Raw genomic sequence first — 21,585 nt, forward strand, 5'->3', positions numbered from 1 at the left:
CGTGGGATCTCGGCCCGGGTAAGCCCCCGCCCATGCCCCGAATGCGGGACGCATCCAGCCGCCAGCACAAAATAATTCGCGTTCATTGCTCGGCTGTACGAAGCCGGGCTGTAGATGTGAATTGGCGCACCGAGAGGATGTAATAAGTAGACGGATGATGATGGTAGTGATTTGAAACGAAATTTAGAAAAGTGAATAGAATTGGCAGTAAATGGAAAATTTTTGAATTGTTGGATTTGGACGAGCAAAATTGATAGAGAGACCCCCGATGTGGTGGGATGGCAAATCCACCATCCCTCACGGGTGGGGGCAAAGGAGCAATAGCTTATGGGGTGTATGGCAGTGAAAACTAGCCCGGGTGGGTTAGGTTATATTGTAGGGATCTAGCGAAGATGACATTAGGTGACGTTAAGTTAGTTAGTGACTGATACCTGTAGTGGGGACGCAGGTAGATTAGTGTGGATTATAATGACGTGGGAGCGCAATAGTTTAAAGGGACGACTGGGAAGCGCAAGTTTCAGAGGGGAGAAGTTAGCTGAGATGATGCCGTGTGTGTGAGGATTGAACAGGTGAGAATGGAACAGGTGTGATTGCACAGGTGTGCAACTGGACAGGTGAATGGAGCAGTGTATGAGGGAGTAGTGGTGATTGCGTGTTGTGTTGACCAAATGGTCCAGGAAGAAAGGAGGGTGCAGGTGGCACCAGGTATGATTGCACAGGTGTGCAACGACAGGTGAATGAAGAACAGGTGTATGTGGCTGTGTGGAATAAATGGTAGTGTGGAATATCTGGAGTAGTGGAATGGATGGTCGTGGAGTGAGAATGGTGGAAATTGTGGAGTGGAGTGGATGGTGCGAAGGTGTGAATGGGGGAAGAGTGGACCCCCATCACGGATACCCGGGGCGGGTAGTGTAAGTGTTAGGTAGAGGGTACAGGTAAATTGTGGTTGGATATTGGCATCTGTGGTGCGGGTGACAGAATGGTATGTGGATGGGTGCATTGGTGTTGTGGAAATGGCTGGGCGTGTAGCCTGTTAGTGTGTGTAGTTGGTTTGGGCACTCCACCACTGTGAGGATGTCGGCCAGGTGAGGCCGCAGGTGGGCTCTGGGAGCCGGTAGTAGTTGTTGTGGATGGGGCCCGAGGATCCGGAGGCGGACCCGGGTAGCCCAGTGCCAGAGGGCACCATGGGGTGACAGAGCCAGGAGAGGGGCTGTCCCCAGTTAGTTAGGTTAGGGTGAGGAGCTAGGTAAGCTCGGGTGGCAACTACAGTGGTGGAGGTGTGCAGGTGGGTAGACCTGTTGGGAGAGGTACACGTCGCAGCCCAGAAATTGTGCTAGAGCACCGGGAGATGAATCGGGGGAGTGAGACCCCAAATTGAGGAGCACCACAGTTTGGTCAATGGGAATTTGGTTTTTAGAACCAATAGTGTAAGTGGCCAATGGATTGGCAGGGAAAGACCCCGGGTAGTGTAAAGTGTGTTAATGTCATTTAGAAAGTAGTTAGGATGAAGGATCTCCTCGCACCATCTGCATCCACTCACCTGGGGTGACAGGTACTCCACACCATGCCATGTTTTGATTATTTTTTATGATGCAAATGGTTGGATTGTGAGACGCATCATGACGTGGGTGTGACATTGTGCGTAATTCCATCTCTCCCTCCTTATGAGGATTGATGATGAATTGGTGATGGCAAATTTTGAAGTAAAGGGATTGTGGAGACGAATTTGGTATAGGGGAAATATGGGGAAGACGTGACAGTAGTGACGAATTTGTAAATGTGTAGATTTTTGTACATATGGGGTGAGAACAAGGGTAGGGTAGGTGACAGGGGGGTGACGTACGGTAGGGACGAGCTTTCTCACTTCGGCCTCCGTACGCATTTCACCTTGCATTGCCTTATTGACGTGTACCCTTGTGACCTTACCCCTCGCTCAATTGTCTTTCTTTTGTCTCCCACATGACCTGTGCGCCATTGGGTGCCGATGGGAGCGTGCGTGAGGTGGCCATTGTGCGCCCGAGATTCCCAGAACCAGCATGCATTGCGTTGATGTACCACTTTATGGACCGCTGTTCTGCGGCCAAGTACCACTTGATGGACCCCAGGTTCTGGGGCAGGGCACCTCTGTTGGAGACCGGCCATAGTGGCCAGGGAATCTTGCTTGCGGACCTCGGTAAGGTGGCACCTATGCCAAACAGGTGGACCACCCTTAGTTGGCCCCTGAGGCCCTAAATAAAAATGGACACAAGTTGTGCTTTTTATTATTTCCAACTAGGCCGCATGAAGCCTGAAGACGTCGGGAAGAACATCGGCCCAGCAGAGAAAGAGAAGACCACCACCAGTTCTTTTGTTGTGTTTATTATGAGCCATGGTGACTGCGCACTGGTTGGTGCTTTTGGGTGCTTTGTGGTGTTTGGTGCTTTTGGGTGCTTTGGTGGTACTGGTACTGGTGCATCGATGCAATGCGTGCTGTCTCCTCCCTCCCAACAGGAATTTCTTTTTCTTGTTCCCTAAAAAGAAAAAAGAAAAAAAAAAAAAAAAACACAGGTCCTGGGTTGCGTTGTAAATAAGAAATCACGTCATTGTAAATAATGCTCCCCACCGTAAATGTATAGTTTGAGAATAATCCCGTAATTCGGTTAGCTGTGGGCTTGAGTCTGTTAGACAGGATGCAATGCAATAGGGGGACATACTTATTTGTGTTTTAAAATTGTCACACTCAGGGTCAGGTTAATTGTAGAGGGAATTACACCTACGTGCCACACTAAGTTAAAGTTTAATAGGTCCGAGGACGGACCTGAAGAAAGGGGGGTGCAGTGTAACGATTTTGAGAAGTGTGTAACGAATTTGAGAAGTGTAACGGTTTTTTGAGAAGTGTAACAATTTTGGAGGAAGTGTAACGAATGTGAAAACGTTACAATGTGAACGTTACAAACGTACGGTACCACCCTGTTAATGTAAATAATGGTCGCAGTCAGCGTCCTAGTTAATTGCATGGAATATACACGCAGGTCACGATATATCTTTTAAATAGTGTATTTCCTTATTCCATGTAGGCTAAGTATGTGTTTTCCCACTAGATTGACTTTGCATTGTATCAAACAAAATAAGCGTAGGCCCTTCCAATTTCCCCAAAACCTCCCTTCCATTTGCCTTCCGCATTTTGGTCGGTTTTTCTCTTCAACCACCATTGGCCACGAGGTAAGGTTGGAGAAGAAAGGCGTGTCTCCACCTCGTCAGAAGAGGGAAGGAGTGAACCGGCCCTAACAGCCAATCAACACCGCGGTGATCGACCCGGTAGGCGTGCCCTCGGAGCCGGCGGCTTGATTTCGGCCGAGGTGATAAAAGGGACTGCTTTACCAGATAGGAGATGACTGGAGAGATGACCCTGGGAGAGGAGCAAAGAGGCTGCACCAAAGAGAGGCGGTGAGATGCGAAACGCTCCAAGCCAAAGAGGAGAGGTACTCGGCAAGGAAACCAGCTTTGGAGAGACGCGCTGAAAGGAGAGAGACGGCCCCACCCCAAGAAAAGGAGCAGGTGTGCCGAACCAGCGCGTGGCGTCTCCCGCAGTGGATACGCGACGGAGGGTTTCCCGCCAAAACCGCGAGGAATTGCGAACGGCGGCCTCCCGACCTTGCCTCCATCTCAAGCCTTACCTGCCTGAATTATCCCCTGTGTAAGTGTGAACGTCCTGTCCTGCTCGTTTGTCTTGGGGCTAAGTAAAAATGAATAGTGTAAGTTAAGGATTCGCTGTGTCACTGTTTCTTCCATCCTTTGCTTGTGTGCGTATAATAAATCTGTTCTTCCTCCGTATTCTTCTTCTTCTTTTTCATTCTCTTGCGATCGCTGTAGAGATTTCCCGATTGAATATCCGTGGGGCGATCTGGTCAACGTCGGGTGAAATCGGGTTTTAATCGGGGAGTAACTGTTCGGACGCGGTTAAATACACCACCGCTCGGTCAATATAACATCTAAAAGCCGCGTCTGTAACAATATATATATATATATATATATATATATATATATATATATATATATATATATATATATATATATATATATATATATATACGTAGTGTGTTCAAAAACTATCCGACCTTTATTTTTCGTGCGTAAAAAAAAAGAAGCTAGGGAGGCGTTGATTGGTGCACGTATGTAGGCGATCCTAATGCGCACGCGTGAATTTTTTCCCACCTGCAGAAGCTGTCATTCGACGGCAGACTGCCGATGAGTGAGGACATGTAAGTGAGCGCCGTCGGATTTTCGTTTTTGACAAAATGACGGAAAAACTTGAACAACGCTACTGCATCAAATTTTGTATTTCATCAAACTTGCATCAAAACTGCAACTTGGTTTCTGGGTCGTACCCATAAACCCAGGACTCATCGCCAGTGATCATTGTGTTGAGGAAGCTGGGATCGCTGTTCACAGTCTCCAGCATGTCCTGTGCGATCTCCAAACGGAGTTGCTTCTGCTCAATCGTTAGCAGCTTTGGTACGAACTTCGCTGAGATTCTCCTGAAGCCCAAATCCTCCTTCATAATGGAATGAACAGTGTTGAATCTTCCGGATCGTTTCCACTGGGGAATCGCCAAGCTTTACACAAAATTTGATGCAGTAGCGTTGTTCAAGTTTTTCCGTCATTTTGTCAAAAACGAAAATCCGACGGCGCACACTTACATGTCCTCACTCATCGGCGGTCTGCCGTCGAATGACAGCTTCTGCAGGTGGGAAAAAATTCACGCGTGCGCATTAGGATCGCCTACATACGTGCACCAATCAACGCCTCCCTAGCTTCTTGTTTTTTTTACGCACGAAAAATAAAGGTCGGATACTTTTTGAACACAGTAGTATATATATATATATATATATATATATATATATATATATATAGTCATGCGAATCCCTCTAGGTTAACACCAGGGACAGCGGAAGACCGAACGGCTTTAATTGAGGCAACGACCAAATATGGATTTTGCTATCAACCGTGGGAAGAAGAAGTGAAGAGGATGAGGCGGAAGCGCTTACCTCGAGAGAACCGACGGCAGCTCCGATCCTGCAGGGGAATTAACTCAAAACAGAAATCTGGGGTAAAATGTACAAAAATGATAATTTATTAAACGGAACTCGAGAACAAAGACCACGATGGTAAATAAATAATGATCCTAAATTTGGATCCCACACACCGACTTCCAAATACGAGACTGGGGAAAATGAATTAACAAAAGAACACTCTCGTTGTGGGTTCGCGTAATGTGGTGCGAGCTTATCTGTCCGTCGTCCAACGCGGCCCCGTCCGGCTCCATGCTCCGGCGCGAGGAAACCCTCCGTCCGCTCGCTCGCACGCTTCGCCAGGCCCCGCACGGCCCGCACCGTTCCAAGCTCCGAGTCGATGGCACACGAGGCCCCAGCACCACTCCAAGCTCCGAAAGCACCGGGAAGGACCGCTCCAAGCCTCCAGCACCACACATGGTGAACCAACGACCACCAGGACCTCTCAAGACGAAGAAGAGAAGCGCAGAGACCAAAAAGAAAGGCAAGAGCTTCAAGCACAGAGAGAGATCTCCAATACAAAGAGAGCAAAGAGACAAAATGTCGTCCCGCGAGCCCTTTTGTCACATTGCGTGTGACGTCAATTATTGCTCGTTCCCAATCAGAGCCTCGTCTCTCGACCTCTCGAATGTTCTGACTTCGCTGGTTTCCTCCCATTGGCCAAGTGCTTCCCGTCCTCTATGTCACACCACCCTCGTGGCCAACCAGAAGTCCTTCCCTTCCCTCCAATCACGGGGCAGTTCTCTGTCCCTTACACAGACCAATCACAGTTCTCCTGGGCGTGGCTATAGTCTGCTACGAGCGATGTTGCCAGGCCAGCTGGTGGTGCGGCTGGCGGCGGCCATCCGGCGGTGCCTTGATCTGGCTCCTGCCCGTCTTCTTCCAAAGTCATTGTAAGGGAAGGGAACTAATTAATGTGCGCACTAAAGGGCCTATCTAAGTGTTTATATGAGTGCGTTGCCATAAGAGACAAAGGAATGATTACCAGGTCTGACACACAGGGGTTTATCTTAGTCCCTACAACTATTTAACACACGAACATCCTTGTATGTTCACAGGTATACACTTACCCTGACAAACCGCCTAAAAAAACACAGAACTTATTACAGGGTAGATTCCCTATCGCAACAGTCGAATACCTACCTATACAGATCTACCTGGCTCTAGATATTCCTTTACCCCCCGACATAACAATATTTTTCATGGTGGAATGAACTGTCAATTTAACATTTATCAACTGCGACTTCTTTTGTGGTGGAAGAGACTGATAACACCATTTGAAAAAGTCCCTCTTCATCACATCAAAGCTCCACACGACCTGCATGGGCTTTCTGTGCAGTCAAATGGAGTATGGCTGTCAGATTGTCCTTATATTTCCTACTTCGGACCCCTAGAACAACAACAATAGATTATGGCCATGGGCATCATTGACATCTTCTGAGAACACAAAATGCCTCCTTTTCTATCGGACAGGATGGCAGCCTCTCTGTTTCTTCTGCCTTTTCTACGGAATTGTAGACGGTGGCTTGCAAACTGAGCCTCAAGGTCGGTGTACCGAAGCAGTATTTTTGTAATCATAATATATACAGGGCACAGGGAGGTGAAATTTGCTGCACATGATGTGCAATGCGTGCAGAGTAAAACGAGTGTTCATTTACGTCTGTAGGGTGTCTAACAAATAAAGATGATATAAGCACACGTGACACTAGGCCCAGACTTCAGACTTTGGCATGCTCACGTGGCTATGCCAACAAAAACTGTTCCAACCAGTCATTTTTTTTGACCGGCTTGAGAGTGATCCTGGCACGCACCACATGCACCTTCGGTCGTGGAGGTATAAAGCGTTACGGATGGAGAAACTCAGCTCATTTTATATAGTTGGTCACATTTCAAGCCTGGTCATTTGTCTTTGTTAAAAATATAATTTTACTGATGTTAATTCTTCAAATCTCGACCCAGCTAGAAACTGTCATCCTGGTGTTTTCACATGCGTGTGCTGTGTTCATGTGTGTGCTGTCGATCGGATGGACGTTAAACAGACGTTCCATCTACCAGCATTCGTTGGTGGGCATTAAAGATCCCACAGTATCCTCCACGAAGAGTCTGCAAGCTATCACCAGCACCGTGGCCAGATTACAAATTCCTGCCCTAACCAGTAGAGGGCATTGCCGTGCCCTCAGGCAATGATGCTACCAAATCATTGACATCTTCTGAGAAGACAAAGTGCTTCCTTTTGGGCTAGACCATTATGGAACTTCTGGAGCACCGCCCGGTAGCACTAACCGTTGCCTTGTGATGCTTACGAACGAAAAAGACTGATGTTAAAATAATGATAGATGTCAGATCTACTCAGATCTAGTTGCAGCTACACACGAAGCGTGCCGACCAGACGACAAGTATGAAACATGAAAAACTTGGTTTTTACACTTTTCATATTTAAGAGATTTTAGAATACTAGCAACGGTACCCGCCCTATGGGCGGGGCTTCAATTGAGAGGCCCAAATGAAAAGGCAAAATATCAGAAATTGAAGGTTTTTTTTATTTTAAACGATTTATATAACAATCCGTTAAATCATATCACACGCAAATCATCAAAATCTAAACAGTATTTGTAGAATTTAAATAAAAGCCACATCACTGTTCATATCGGTAAATATTATTCCATCGTGTTTGGAAAAACTGGAAAAACTGGAAAATTTGGAAATTGGGAAATTTGGGAAATTTGGGGGGAAAATGGAAAAACAATATGGCCTATTTCACTCCAGCGGGTCCCAGGATTACCCACCCAAAATTTCATTGCGATCGGTTCAGCCGTTTTGCGGTACCTGGGAACGGACGGACAGACGGACAGACATTTGGTGAATTATAGTAAGATATATGAAGGAGTATCGTGGTCAAGGCAGGGCAGGAGCTTGGTGCCATTGAACCTCACCCCTTATAGAAGGAGAAGAGGAAAAGAAGACATGAAGGATGTGATTCTTGGTATATATTTACTGTGCAATTGATACCATTTCTTCACAGTTTGTTTTTCAGAATGCTTGGTAGTTCCACTTGGATGGTTTTCTCCTAACGATGCCATTGATGGATCATGTGTTTAGAAGACAAATGGAATGTACAATTAATTGGACCCAGTATTTGCCCCACGTGACTGGGATAGTGCAGAAACATTCACATTCGCAATATGTTGCAGTGTGTATCGAGACAGAAGCCGATATTGTATCGCAAACGACACAGGAGATCAAAAGACAAACAGTGAAAGTCATCTCCGCAAAAGAGATTTCATGAATGCATTAAACATTCCACTGTAACCCCAACCTTCAATGTTGCACAGGAATAGGGAACACATACATATTAATAATGGAGGCCTGCTTGGAAGCTTGGAAACTCGTCCTGGCAAGAAACAATCCTCGACCTGCAGGAAAATCGACTGGAGGTGGCAGAGATTTGGAATTTGTTCAGGGTGCTGTAGAAAACTTGACTCCTCTTCAGGAATGACACCATTAAATCTTTGACATCCACCGATGACCAGTGATGGCGGACGTGTTCTCTGGCTTAAAGTCCTTCTTATGGACGGTGTACTTGTTGATGCCTCGGCCTGCATGGGGTACACCAGGGTGGCAGTCTATAGCTGGGTTGAGATTCAAGATCAGGCTCTATCGCTCAAGGTGAGTGAACATATTTCTATGGTCTAGGGCTCTAGGCCAAAGTTTATCACCCAGATTTACCAGACGACCCACCAATATGGTCACCGTGACCCCTGTACCAGACGACCCACCAATATGGTCACCGTGACCCCTGTACCAGACGACCCACCAATATGGTCACCGTGACCCCTGTACCAGACGACCCACCAATATGGTCACCGTGACCCCTGTACCAGACGACCCACCAATATGGTCACCGTGACCCCTGTACCAGACGACCCACCAATATGGTCACCGTGACCCCTGTTATCCCTACATGGGATGAAAAAAAAAAAGAGACATGAACATGGATTTTAAAAAAACAACCCAATTTACTGGGAAAATACTGGGTTTATTCAAGGGGAAGAGTGGGGGGAAGGGAGGTTAACCCAGGTGGTGAAAAGTGGGCTGGGCCAATTAGTGCCAATCCGGACTACAGGAGGAACAAAAAAGCTGGAACCTGGGCCATTTTTATTTCCTTTTTGCACACGTGTCAATTTTGGGGACTAGTCTTACTCAGCGAACATCGTAACTCGCTCTTGACACCGATCAGCCTGTTTCTGGCTGTTTTGATCCTGTTTGATCACTACTGAGATTGAGAATGCAGGTTCACATCGGTAAGTCGTTGGGAACATCTCTAGGATTTGTATATAACTACTCAGCACAGACAGCTTGCGACCCCCCACACTCTCACTACCGGAACCCACTCACGGCCCCCTTGAGTGTCATAAGCCACCATTTGAGAAACTCTGGCTCTCGGCTATCCTGCCAGTCCTAACATAGATATTAGACATAAAGAAAAAAGAATGGCAATTTGCCCCGAATCCACCTCCACCCCACATGCCCCATATAGTCCCGATTCTCTCCCCTCCTTGCGTATGCAATGTCCATGAAAATCCACGAGCAATAGACGCAACAAATCTGGGAAAACAGTGGTTACATCTGACACATCTATGCAAGATGAGCATTGGCCTAATGGTATTTTGGACCAACGTCAATTTCATCATCGGGAGTAGATTGTTCCATCGTCGGAAGCTCGTGTTGGATTTTAGATTGAATTCATGTGACAGTAAAACTGTAATATTGAATGCAGTGAGTCTGGATTTCGTTTGTTTCACTAAAAGGGAATTGCTGGTGGACCATGAATTCCCTGCAGAAATCTGTGGCGGATAGAGCACGGAAAGAGCAGAAGGTGTCGGACCAACAAGGAGGTGGTTGAAGACAGAGTGGATGAAGGCCTTGAAGGTGGATAAAAGTTCAGGTGTGGCAAGGAAGGAATTTTCATGACAGAGGATGCCAGGTCGATGACTGGCTTTGGAGGACAAATTTGTAATGTGATTTGCCCAAGGAGGATCATGGCTGATGGTGAGGGCCACAATTTTGAGTGACTGAACCTCTTGAAGAGGATTGTTGAGGAAGTAGATGGGAGCGTTAGCCAGACGGTCCTTTCGGAAAGAGACGGAGAGTGTGAGATTTGTTAGGATCGAACAACATATTCAAAGTGTTTGACCAGTTGGTGATTCTATCAAGGTCTGCAGAGAGGGAAGAGGCTGTGGACTACCTTTCAGAAGGATGAGGGTATGTCATGGAGAGGGTGGAGTCATCATCAAAGATAGAGGATTTTCCAGAAAGTCAGAGTGATAATTGATGGAGATCAGGAATTGGATGGGAGCAGAGAAAACTGCCTTGGGGCATTTCAGCCTTGACATGGGAGAGACGAGAGGATCCCGTTGAGTCATGTCACGCATTAACTACGAGAGTAGAGGAAGTCGGTACATCATGTGTGGAGTAGCCTTGGATGCAAATTCCTCCCAGAACTGATAGCGCTCTGCCGTGAGGACAACCTGTGCAGAGTTGGTTCCCAGCCATAGCAGAACCGATGTTTTGGAACAGAGTTTGTGGTCCTGGATGTGCATATGTATGTTTATCTCTCTGCACCGAAAAACTTGGCTGCCTTTGCCACTGTTGTACCAAACAAATGCCGCGATTGTCAAATACCTTTAGGTTTTTGCCTTTCTGCATTTCTGGTTGGTCTGTTTGGCCATTCCCATCTGAGCACATGATTTGTGATGTTCAAATCCCACATCACGTGTTGGTATGTCCATTGTCGACGACTATGACAGAGAACAGAAGTACACCGATGTCTTCCTGGAGACCTTGTGATATGTACAAGATACACTACTAGTCTTAAATCACAAAAATGGTTTTCTACTACATAGTTTAGGACTTTAGGTACTTTAGGTACCTCGGCAAGCTTTCATAACCATATGAACAAAGCAATTTCCTTGCCAAATGTTTGAAGATGACAAGTGCTTCACTTTTCAATATCTGAACATACCCATAGGGGCAAAGATAGAGCTCATTGCAGCCATACAAACAATGACCGGCGTGATCGTACACTTAAGACCTGGGACATGCTAGACCCACACACCTGGAGCTGCCAGGTAATAATGCCCTTAAGACCCGGTACATGCAAGACCCACACACCTGGACCTGCAGTCGCCCAGTGATCATACACTTAAGACCTGGGACATGCTAGACCCACGCACCTGGAGTTGCCAGGTAATAATGCCCTTAAGACCTGGGACATGCTAGACCCACACACCTGGAGCTGCCAGGTAATAATGCCCTTAAGACCCGGGACATGCAAGACCCACACACCTGGACCTGCAGTCGCCCAGTGATCATACACTTAAGACCTGGGACATGCTAGACCCACGCACCTGGAGTTGCCAGGTAATAATGCCCTTAAGACCTGGGACATGCTAGACCCACACACCTGGAGCTGCCAGGTAATAATGCCCTTAAGACCCGGGACATGCAAGACCCACACACCTGGACCTGCAGTCGCCCAGTGATCATACACTTAAGACCTGGGACATGGTAGACCCACACACCTGGAGCTGCCAGGTAATAATGCCCTAAAGACCTGGAACATGCTAGACCCACGCACCTGGACCTGCAGTCGCCCAGTGATCATACACTTAAGACCCGGGACATACTAGACCCACACACATGGACGTGAAGCTGCCTGGTGATCCCACACTAAAGACCCGGGGCATGCTAGACCCACGCACCTGGAGTTGCCCAGTGATCATACACTTAAGACCTGGGACATGCTAGACCCACGCACCTGGAGTTTCCCCTGTGATCATACACTTAAGACCTGGGCCATGCTAGACCCACGCACCTGGAGTTGCCCAGTGATCATACACTTAAGACCTGGGACATTCTAGACCCACGCACCTGGAGTTGCCAAGTGATCATACACTTAAGACCTAGAACATACTAAACCCACACACCTGGAGTTGCCCAGTGATCATACACTTAAGACCTGGGACATGCTAGACCCACGCACCTGGAGTTTCCCCTGTGATCATACACTTAAGACCCGGGGCATGCAAGACCCACACACCTGGACCTGCAGCCACCCAGTGATCATACACTTAAGACCTGGGACATGCTAGACCCATGCACCTGGAGTTGCCCAGTGATCATACACTTAAGACCTAGAACATACTAAACCCACACACCTGGAGTTGCCCAGTGATCATACACTTAAGACCTGGGACATGCTAGACCCACGCACCTGGAGTTGCCCAGTGATCATACACTTAAGACCTGGGACATGCTGGACCCACGCACCTGGAGCCGCCCGGACGAGTTGTGGTAGTTTGTACCGATGCACGATTTCATCGAGTGGCAGAGCCAGAGAGCTCCAGCGTATGGCGCCTTGCGCGCAGCTCGTAGCCATCTCACGGCATGGTGGTCTCCACGGCGAGGACCCCTTTCTCCCTCCCGCCTCTGTTCGGGCCCACCAGAACGCACGTCCCCCACGCTCCTCCGGTCTCCGCGACCGCAAGCCCCCCCACGCTCCTCCGGTCTCCGCGACCGCACGTCCCCCAGCGTGCCCGACGATGGCCGTGCTGCTGCACAGGCGTCTGATCTCGGACCACGTCCCTCCTCGTTTTATTCCTAGCTCCCTGCGGTTTCGGCAATCCCGGGGAGGTCCCTCGGCCGCGCGTGACCTGGCGCCGGGATTATTTAAAGGCCGAATGAATAATGCATCGCTACGATATGTTACATAGCAGCAACCGGTGATGATGGCAGGGAGCGGAGGGCGCGCGCGAGCCAAAGAGCACGTTTTTATGAATGGGAGGCGCGCGCGAGCCAAAAGGATTCCGCTATGGGAAACGATCGCAGCGGAGAGTGGCGGCGCCTTGTCGGTCTTTACAATAAATCGATCACGTGCCGGCGGATAATGATACTGATCAACCCCCGTCCGAACATCGAAACCAATTGATGACGTGTACGGGTATCTTTCATTCATAAAAACCAATATATATTGCATCAGAATGATGAGCTCGGTTCGCATTGATGAAACATTCAGGGATTTGTTTGTGTGTCTTATGGAGAATGAATGTATTTCCGTGTGATCTGCTATGATCGTGTGTGATGAGGTTATCACCTTCCGGCACGTGAGTCATCACTCGAGCAATCTCGCCTATTAGGCCAACCTCAACCATCTGGCGCTTCCGCCGCTTTTATCCTCCTGGGTTGTCCTGCTGCCGATGTTACACGTCACTCGACCCCCTCCCACCACCATCAGATCACTCATTCCCCTTCCCACCACCCCCAGGTCACTCCACCTCCCTCCCACCACCACCACAAGGTCACTCCACCTCCATCCCACCACCTCCAGGTCACTCCACCTCCCTCCCACCACCACAAGGTCACTCCACATCACTCCCAGGTCACTCCACCTCCCCCCCACCGCCCCCAGCTCACTCCACCTCCCTCCCATCACCCCGAGGTCACTCCACATCCCTCCCAAACTCCCTCCCATGACCCCCAGGTCACTCCACCTTCCTCGCACCACCTCCTTCCCACCATCCCAGGTCACACCACCTCCTTTCCACCATCCCAGGTCACTCCACCTACCTCGCACCACCACCCCAGGCCACTCCACCTCCCTCCCACCACAACCCCAAGGTCACTCCACCTCCCTCCTGCCACAACCCCCAGGTCACTCCACCTCCCTCCCACCACAACCCCCAGATCACTCCACCACCCTCCCACCACAACTCCCAGGTCACTCCACCTCCCTCCCACTACAACCCCCAGGTCACACCACCTCCCTCCCACCACAACCCCCAGGTCACTCCACCTCCCTCCTACCACAACCCCCAGGTCAATCCACCTCCCTCCCACCACAACCCCCAGGTCACTCCACCTCCCTCCCACCACAACCCCCAGGTCACTCCACCTCCCTCGCACCACCTCACTCGCACCACCTCATTCCCAGCATCCCAGGTCACACCACCTCCTTCCCACCATCCCAGGTCACTCCACCTACCTCGCACCACCTCCTTCCCACCACCCCAGCTCACTCCACCTCCCTCCCACCACCAGGTTACTCCACCTTCGTCGCACCACCACCAGGTTACTCCACCCCTCCTTCCCACCACCACCAGGTTACTCCACCCCCCCTTCCCACCACCACCACCAGGTTATTCCACCCCCCACCAGGTTGTTAATCCACCTCCTTCTCACCACTCCAGGTCACTCCACCCCCCCTCCCACCACAACCCCAAGGTCATTCCACCCCCCTCCCACCACAACCCCCAGGTCACTCCACCTCCCTCGCACCACCTCCTTTCCACCATCCCTGGTCACACCACCTCCTTCCCACCATCCCAGGTCACCCACCTCCCTCGCACCACCCCAGGTTACTAAACCCCTCCCCCTTCCCACCACCACCAGGTTACTCCACCCCCCCTTTCCCACCACCAGGTTACTCCACCCCCCCTTCCCACCACCAGGTTACTCCACCCCCCCTCCCACCACCATGTTACTCCACCTCCCCTTCCCACCACCATGTTACTCCACCCCCCCCTTCCCACAACACACAGGTCACGCCACCTCCCTCCCAAGTCACTCCACCTCCCTCCCAAGTCACTCCACCTCCCTCCCAGGTCACTGCACCTCCCTCCCAGGTCACTGCACCTCTCTCCCAGGTCACTGCACCTCTCTCCCAGGTCACTCCACCTCCCTCCCAAGTCACTCCACCTCTCTCCCAGGTCAATGCACCTCCCTCCCAGGTCACTGCACCTCCCTCCCAACTCACTCCACCTCCCTCCCACGTCACTCCACCTCCCTCCCAAGTCACTCCACCTCCCTCCCAAGTCACTCCACCTCCCTCCCAGGTCACTGCACCTCCCTCCCAGGTCACTGCACCTCCCTCCCAGGTCACTGCACCTCCCTCCCAGGTCACTGCACCTCTCTCCCAGGTCACTCCACCCGCTCTGCTCCCCTATAAGATTTGTTTTCCGACATCTATACGAACAACTTTGGTCAAACCCGTTCAGATCGATTGTGCAATCTTGAACCCACGGAAGTCAAACATTTCATCCAACATGGAGCTGCCTGTGGATGGACGTGTCGCCATCTCCTGTCGGATTTCTGGTGCATTTGGATCCTCCCATTAAACCACCCATGGTGGAACCGATGAATGGCGAGGTATTATTACCCTCGCCAGAGGAGAGGACATTACATTTGAGTCTGTTTGTTTGTCTGTCTGTCTGTTTGTCCGCACAGAATAAATATGATTTTCTCTGCAACCGTTGGTCCGATTGACAGGAAATTTACACCATAGATGCAACTCCACCTGTATAATTTTTTAATGATAATTATGATGTCATAGGTCACGTAGTCGGCCGCCATCTTGGAAAAACCGAAAAATTTGCACCTCCATTTCTCCGAAAGCGCCGAATAGAAAAAATTGAGACATGGCTTATTGCAAAGAACTCTCCGTGGGGAAGAAAATATGTTAATGATGATGTCATAAGTTCCTCCATTATGACGTCATAATTCGACAAGTACAAAACTACATCCAATCGAGCTGAAATTTCTTGAGCGCCATGTCGGCATTAACTGGTGCAGAAAAAATATATATGATGACGTCATGGGTCACGTGGTTCGGCCGCCATCTTGGAAAAACCGAAAAACGTTGCACCACAATATCTCCGAAAGCGCTGAATAGAAAAAATTGAGACATGGCTCATTGTAAAGAACAATCCATGGGGAATAAAATATGTTAATGATGATGTCATAAGTGCCTCCATTATGACGTCATAATTCGCCAAGTACAAACTTCATCCGATCAAGATGAAATTTCTTGAGCGTCACATAGGTATAAATTGGTGGTGAAAAAAATAATGATGACGTCATGGGTCACGTGGTTCGGCCGCCATCTTGGAAAAACCGAAAAACTTTGCACCTCTTTATCTCTGAAATGGCTGAATAGAAAAAATTGAGACATTGCTCATTGTAAAGAACTCTCCATGGGGAATAAAACTTGTTAATGATGTCATAGGTGCCTCCATTATGACGTCATAATTCGACAAGTATAAAACTTCATCTGATCAAGATTAAATTTTTTGAGCATAATCCAGGAATAAATTAGTTTTGAAAAAAAATTGATGACGTCATCGGTCACGTGGTTCGGCCGCCATATTTGTTTCAACACAAAAGCCTTTAAAAACCACTGAAAATACATCCTGGCACGGGTTTGCAATCTCTGCTCTTTTTCTTGTTTTTATATGTAATTCCGATATTTTAAATGATGGGAAATGGAATTTTCAAGGAAACGACGCTCGATCCATTACAGACCGGACAGTTGATTCAGTTCCATGGCGAACGCCTCCTCTTGGGGACCATTTATACTACCATGGTGTCCATCTGCGATGTAGTCGGTCAGTGTGCAATGTAGTCGGTCAGTGTGCCATGTAGTCGGTCAGTGTGCAATGTAGTCGGTCAGTGTGCAATAGGGTGGCCCAAAAATGAACTGAAAAAAAAAGTTTGAATTCCTATTCTCCACAAGGCTCTTTCTGTTCGATATCACAAAAGAAGCCTACATGCAAAAAATCTGGAAGATCGGCGAATATTTAAAGGTTGTGACCTCAAAGTAAAGTTCTCTAAATTCCATTATTTCACTAATTTTACGTAAATTTTACCTAAACAAAAAGAGCCAAAAACAATATCCACTACGACTTGTCGCCGGCCACCGAAAAAGATTTCCAGTTCCAACAAAGTTGTCTTTGATAAAGAAAGAGTAACTGGTGTGACGTTGTTTGTTTATATGAAACGATTTTGTTCAGTCGTATTAACTGCTATTACATGCATGTTATAATATATATTTGTATAACATGTGTCCTGTGTGGTTGACTTTGTGTTTTTTAAATAAACATTGATATTGTATTTTATTTCAAATCCTTAAAAGAAAGGGACTGGTTGCGACCTCTAAATATTGTACGATCTGTCCAATTTTTGGCATGAGTTCTTACATCTTGATATGGAACACGAATAGCCTTGTGGAGAAAGATATTTTCAACTTTCATTTTTTTGGGTCACCCTAGTGTGCAATGTAGTCGGTCAGTGTGCCATGTAGTCGGTCAGTATGCGATGTAGTCGGTCAGTGTGCGATGTAGGTCAGTCGGCGATGTAGCCGGTCAGTGTGCCATGTAGTCGGTCAGTGTGCGATGTAGCCGGTCAGTGTGCGATGTAGTCGGTCAGTGTGCGATGTAGTCGGTCAGTGTGCGATGTAGTCGGTCAGTGTGCGATGTAGTCGGTCAGTGTGCGATGTAGTCGGTCAGTGTGCGATGTAGTCGGTCAGTGTGCGATGTAGTCGGTCAGTGTGCGATGCAGTCGGTCAGTGTGCGATGCAGTCGGTCAGTGTGCGATGCAGTCGGTCAGTGTGCGATGCAGTCGGTCAGTGTGCGATGCAGTCGGTCAGTGTGCGATGCAGTCGGTCAGTGTGCGATGTAGTCGGTCAGTGTGCGATGTAGTCGGTCAGTGTGCGATGCAGTCGGTCAGTGTGCAATGCAGTCGGTCAGTGTGCAATGCAGTCGGTCAGTGTGCAATGCAGTCGGTCAGTGTGCAATGCAGTCGGTCAGTGTGCAATGCAGTCGGTCAGTGTGCGATGCAGTCGGTCAGTGTGCGATGCAGTCGGTCAGTGTGCGATGCAGTCGGTCAGTGTGCGATGTAGTCGGTCAGTGTGCGATGCAGTCGGTCAGTGTGCGATGCAGTCGGTCAGTGTGCGATGCAGTCGGTCAGTGTGCGATGTAGTCGGTCAGTGTGCGATGCAGTCGGTCAGTGTGCGATGCAGTCGGTCAGTGTGCGATGCAGTCGGTCAGTGTGCGATGTAGTCGGTCAGTGTGCCATGTTGTCGGTTATTGTGCGATGTAGTCGGTCAGTGTGCAATGCAGTCGGTCAGTGTGCAATGCAGTCGGTCAGTGTGCCATGTAGTCGGTCAGTGTGCGATGTAGTCGGTCAGTGCGCGATGTAGTCCGTCAGTGCGCGATGTAGTCGGTCAGTGCGCGATGTAGTCCGTCAGTGCGCGATGTAGTCGGTCAGTGCGCGATGTAGTCGGTCAGTGCGCGATGTAGTCGGTCAGTGCGCGATGTAGTCGGTCAGTGCGCGATGTAGTCGGTCAGTGCGCGATGTAGTCGGTCAGTGTGCGATGTAGTCGGTCAGTGCGCGATGTAGTCGGTCAGTGCGCGATGTAGTCGGTCAGTGTGCGATGTAGTCGGTCAGTGTGCGATTGAGTCGGTCAGTGTGTGATGTAGTCGGTCAGTGTGCGATGGAGTCGGTCAGTGTGCGATGTAGTCAGTCAGTGTGCAATGTAGTCGGTGAGTGTGCCATGTAGTCGGGCATTGTGCAATGTAGTCGGTCAGTGTGCCATGTAGTCGGTCAGTGTGCGAAGTAGTCGGTCAGTGTGCGATGTAGTCAGTCAGTGTGCGATGTAGTCGGTCAGTGTGCGATGCAGTCGGTCAGTGTGCGATGTAGTCAGTCAGTGTGCGATGTAGTCGGTCAGTGTGCGATGTAGTCTGTCAGTGTGCGATGTAGTCGGTCAGTGTGCGATGTAGTCGGTCAGTGTGCGATGTAGTCGGTCAGTGTGCGATGTAGTCGGTCAGTGTGCAATACAGTCGGTCAGTGTGCAATACAGTCGGTCAGTGTGCGATGGAGTCGGTCAGTGTGCAATGCAGTCGGTCAGTGTGCGATGTAGTCGGTCAGTGTGCGATGTAGTCGGTCAGTGTGCGATGTAGTCGGTCAGTGTGCAACACAGTCGGTCAGTGTGCGATGTAGTCGGTCAGTGTGCAATGTAGTTGGTCAATGTGCGACGTAGTCGGTCAGTCGGTGATGTAGTCGGTCAATGTGCGATGTAATCGGTCAGTTGGTGATGTAGTCGGTCAGTTGGTGATGTAGTCGGTCAATGTGCGATGTAATCGGTCAGTTGGTGATGTAGTCGGTCAGTTGGTGATGTAGTCGGTCAGTGTGCGATGTGGTCGGTCAATGTGCGATGTGGTCGGTCAGTTGGTGATGTAGTCGCAAGGTTCCTCCAATACTTGAGGCTCACCCAGGCAGGTGGCGTTCTCACGTGACCTCTAAACGGCCACCATCGGCTGTGAAGGACAAACATGTTCATCAATCACAATTGAGATTGCAAGGTGAAGACTGCGGCTCAGGGGGAACACACCTGGGCCGTTAAATAAGTTATCGGAGCGACATACTCAATTACTATTTGGATTAAATTATTGGAGGTTTCGGGGTCTTCGTTGGGGAAGGGTGGGTGGGGGAGACAGGGCGGTCGATCTGGTTCCGTAAACTTTTTGAACGCCCCTGAAATTTTCCATTAATTTTCCAATCCAGTGTCAAGTCAGATGCAGAGTCATAACACTTAATTGCTACAAACTCTGTTCATACAGGTATCCATACTTTAGCTTGTTCCACCATCTTCCTCACATCGCAAACTTTTGAAAAGTTTTTAAGATTGATTTTGAAGTTCATGGAGGAAGTTGTGGATAAATCGCATTCGGGCTAAAGTCATTATTGGACTTCTACATAAATTACAAGGATATTACAAAAGACATAACAAATATGGTATATGAAATTTGAACCTGGGTTCACCATCATCAGCCAAGGTTTCAGATAGGAACATAGAACATGGGTTCGTTCACCTGTATCACGAACCATTGGTTCAGACAAGAACATTGAACCTGGGTTCACCTGTATTCGGAGCCATTAGTTCAGATGGGCACATTGAACCTGGATTCACCTGTATCAGGAACCATTGGTTCTGATGGGCACATTGAACCTGGGTTCACCTGTATCAGGAGCCTGGGGGACGGACCGACAACAGGTTTGCAATCCTCACTTCATTGTGACATAAATTTCACATCAGGCCTTTCCCTTTGAGAGCAAATGGACGGTGAGACCCACACTGGACCACAGAATTCTTTACAGTCACTTAATAAGCATCGATAGCCTTGGGAAGAAAAAACAACTCAATCAAGTTCTCAAGCTACTCCACAAACACCAATAGGATTTTATAAATCATATATGTGACAAAATGATTTTCCTGATGCCACAAAAGCAGAAACTTCAAAGTCAATATTTTGCATCCTGTGTCACGATAGCCTCATGATGACATCCCAAATGTGCACCAAGTGTGCAGACTCCTCAATGAGTGACATTAAACATCAATAATAAAGCCAGGCCTCAGTAATGATGCAAACAACAGATTGCATAACCGAATCCCAGTCAAATGTGCTTTTGCCAGAAAGGGGAACGTTTTTGGAATAACGAGGAACATTTTTGGGAATAACGAGGAACATTTTTGGAAGAACGAGGAACGCTTTTGGAATAATGAGCGGAAAGTTTTTGGAAGAACGAGCAGAACGTTTTTGGAATAGAGGAACGTTTTTGGAATGACAAGTGTACCATTTTTGGAATAATGAGGAATGTTTTTGGAATGATGAGGAATGTTTTTGGAATGATGAGGAATGTTTTTGGAATGATGAGGAATGTTTCTGGAATGATGAGGAATGTTTTTGGAATGATGAGGAATGTTTTTGGAATGATGAGGAATGTTTTTGGAATGATGAGGAATGTTTTTGGAATGATGAGTAATGTTTTTGGAATGATGAGGAATGTTTTTGGAATGATGAGTAATGTTTTTGGAATGATTAGGAATGTTTTTGGAATAATGAGGAATGTTTTTGGAATAACGAGAAACGTTTTTGGAGTAACAAGAGAAATGTTTTTGTTACGAGGAACGTTTTTAGAAGAATGAGGAACGTTTTTGGAATAACGACTGTGCATGAGGGCCTGGTGATCATCACCTTTAATAGTTATGTGATTATCAAAGTGACAAAATATAACTTCCGCAATATGACATCAAATCCGTCTCTCTCATCTACCATACTCTTCGCAGAGCGTCCGTCGGTGCTGCCAAAGCAGCTTCCCGAGTAATGGTTATGCTGGGTGGTTTGTCATTGCCTTCCCAGCACTAATTTGGAATTTGTTCATGGTGCCGGTGATGGCTCACCTATTATACGTGAAGGACACCGTGGGATCTTTAATGTTCACAAACTAATGCCAGCAACAGGACGCCCAGCTCAACATCCCATGGACTGCATACCCAGTTTACAGCTGTGTTGGGATTCAAACTAAGGCTAGCCAGCTTAGAGGCAAGTGTGCGTACCTTTTGTCAAGGCCATTCTGCCAGCGAGGGGTACAAATAGACAAGGAAAAAGTAATCTGGTGAAAAGGCTTCTGACACCTTATCTTGGTGTTGGGGTCTTTGGGGAATAGCAATCAGAGAAATAAAAACAAGAAAAAGCAATCAGAGAAATAAAACAAGAAAGAGCAATCATAGAAATAAAAACAAGAAAAAGCAATCACAGAAATAAAACAAGAAAGAGCAATCAGAGAAATAAAAACAAGAAAAAGCAATCAGAAATAAAAACAAGAAAAAGCAGAGAAATAAAACAGGAAAGAGCAATCATAG

The 21,585-nt window shown here is 48.2% G+C and overlaps 1 protein-coding gene across 1 annotated transcript in view; it reads right to left on the bottom strand.

The window, feature by feature from the left end:
• LOC137436597 (GRB2-associated and regulator of MAPK protein 1) overlaps positions 1-12,633 on the bottom strand; it is a 107,430-nt gene extending 94,797 nt beyond the window's left edge. The window contains exon 1 of the mRNA XM_068130538.2: positions 12,381-12,633. Coding sequence (XP_067986639.2) covers positions 12,381-12,489 — 109 coding nt within the window. The 5' untranslated portion in view covers positions 12,490-12,633. The remainder of the gene's footprint in view (positions 1-12,380) is intronic.
• Positions 12,634-21,585: the final 8,952 nt, after the last annotated feature.

Source organism: Myxine glutinosa, chromosome 11 (assembly GCF_964187855.1).
Source record: "Myxine glutinosa chromosome 11, kmMyxGlut1.1, whole genome shotgun sequence".
In the NCBI taxonomy this organism is placed as follows: Eukaryota; Metazoa; Chordata; class Myxini; order Myxiniformes; family Myxinidae; genus Myxine; species Myxine glutinosa.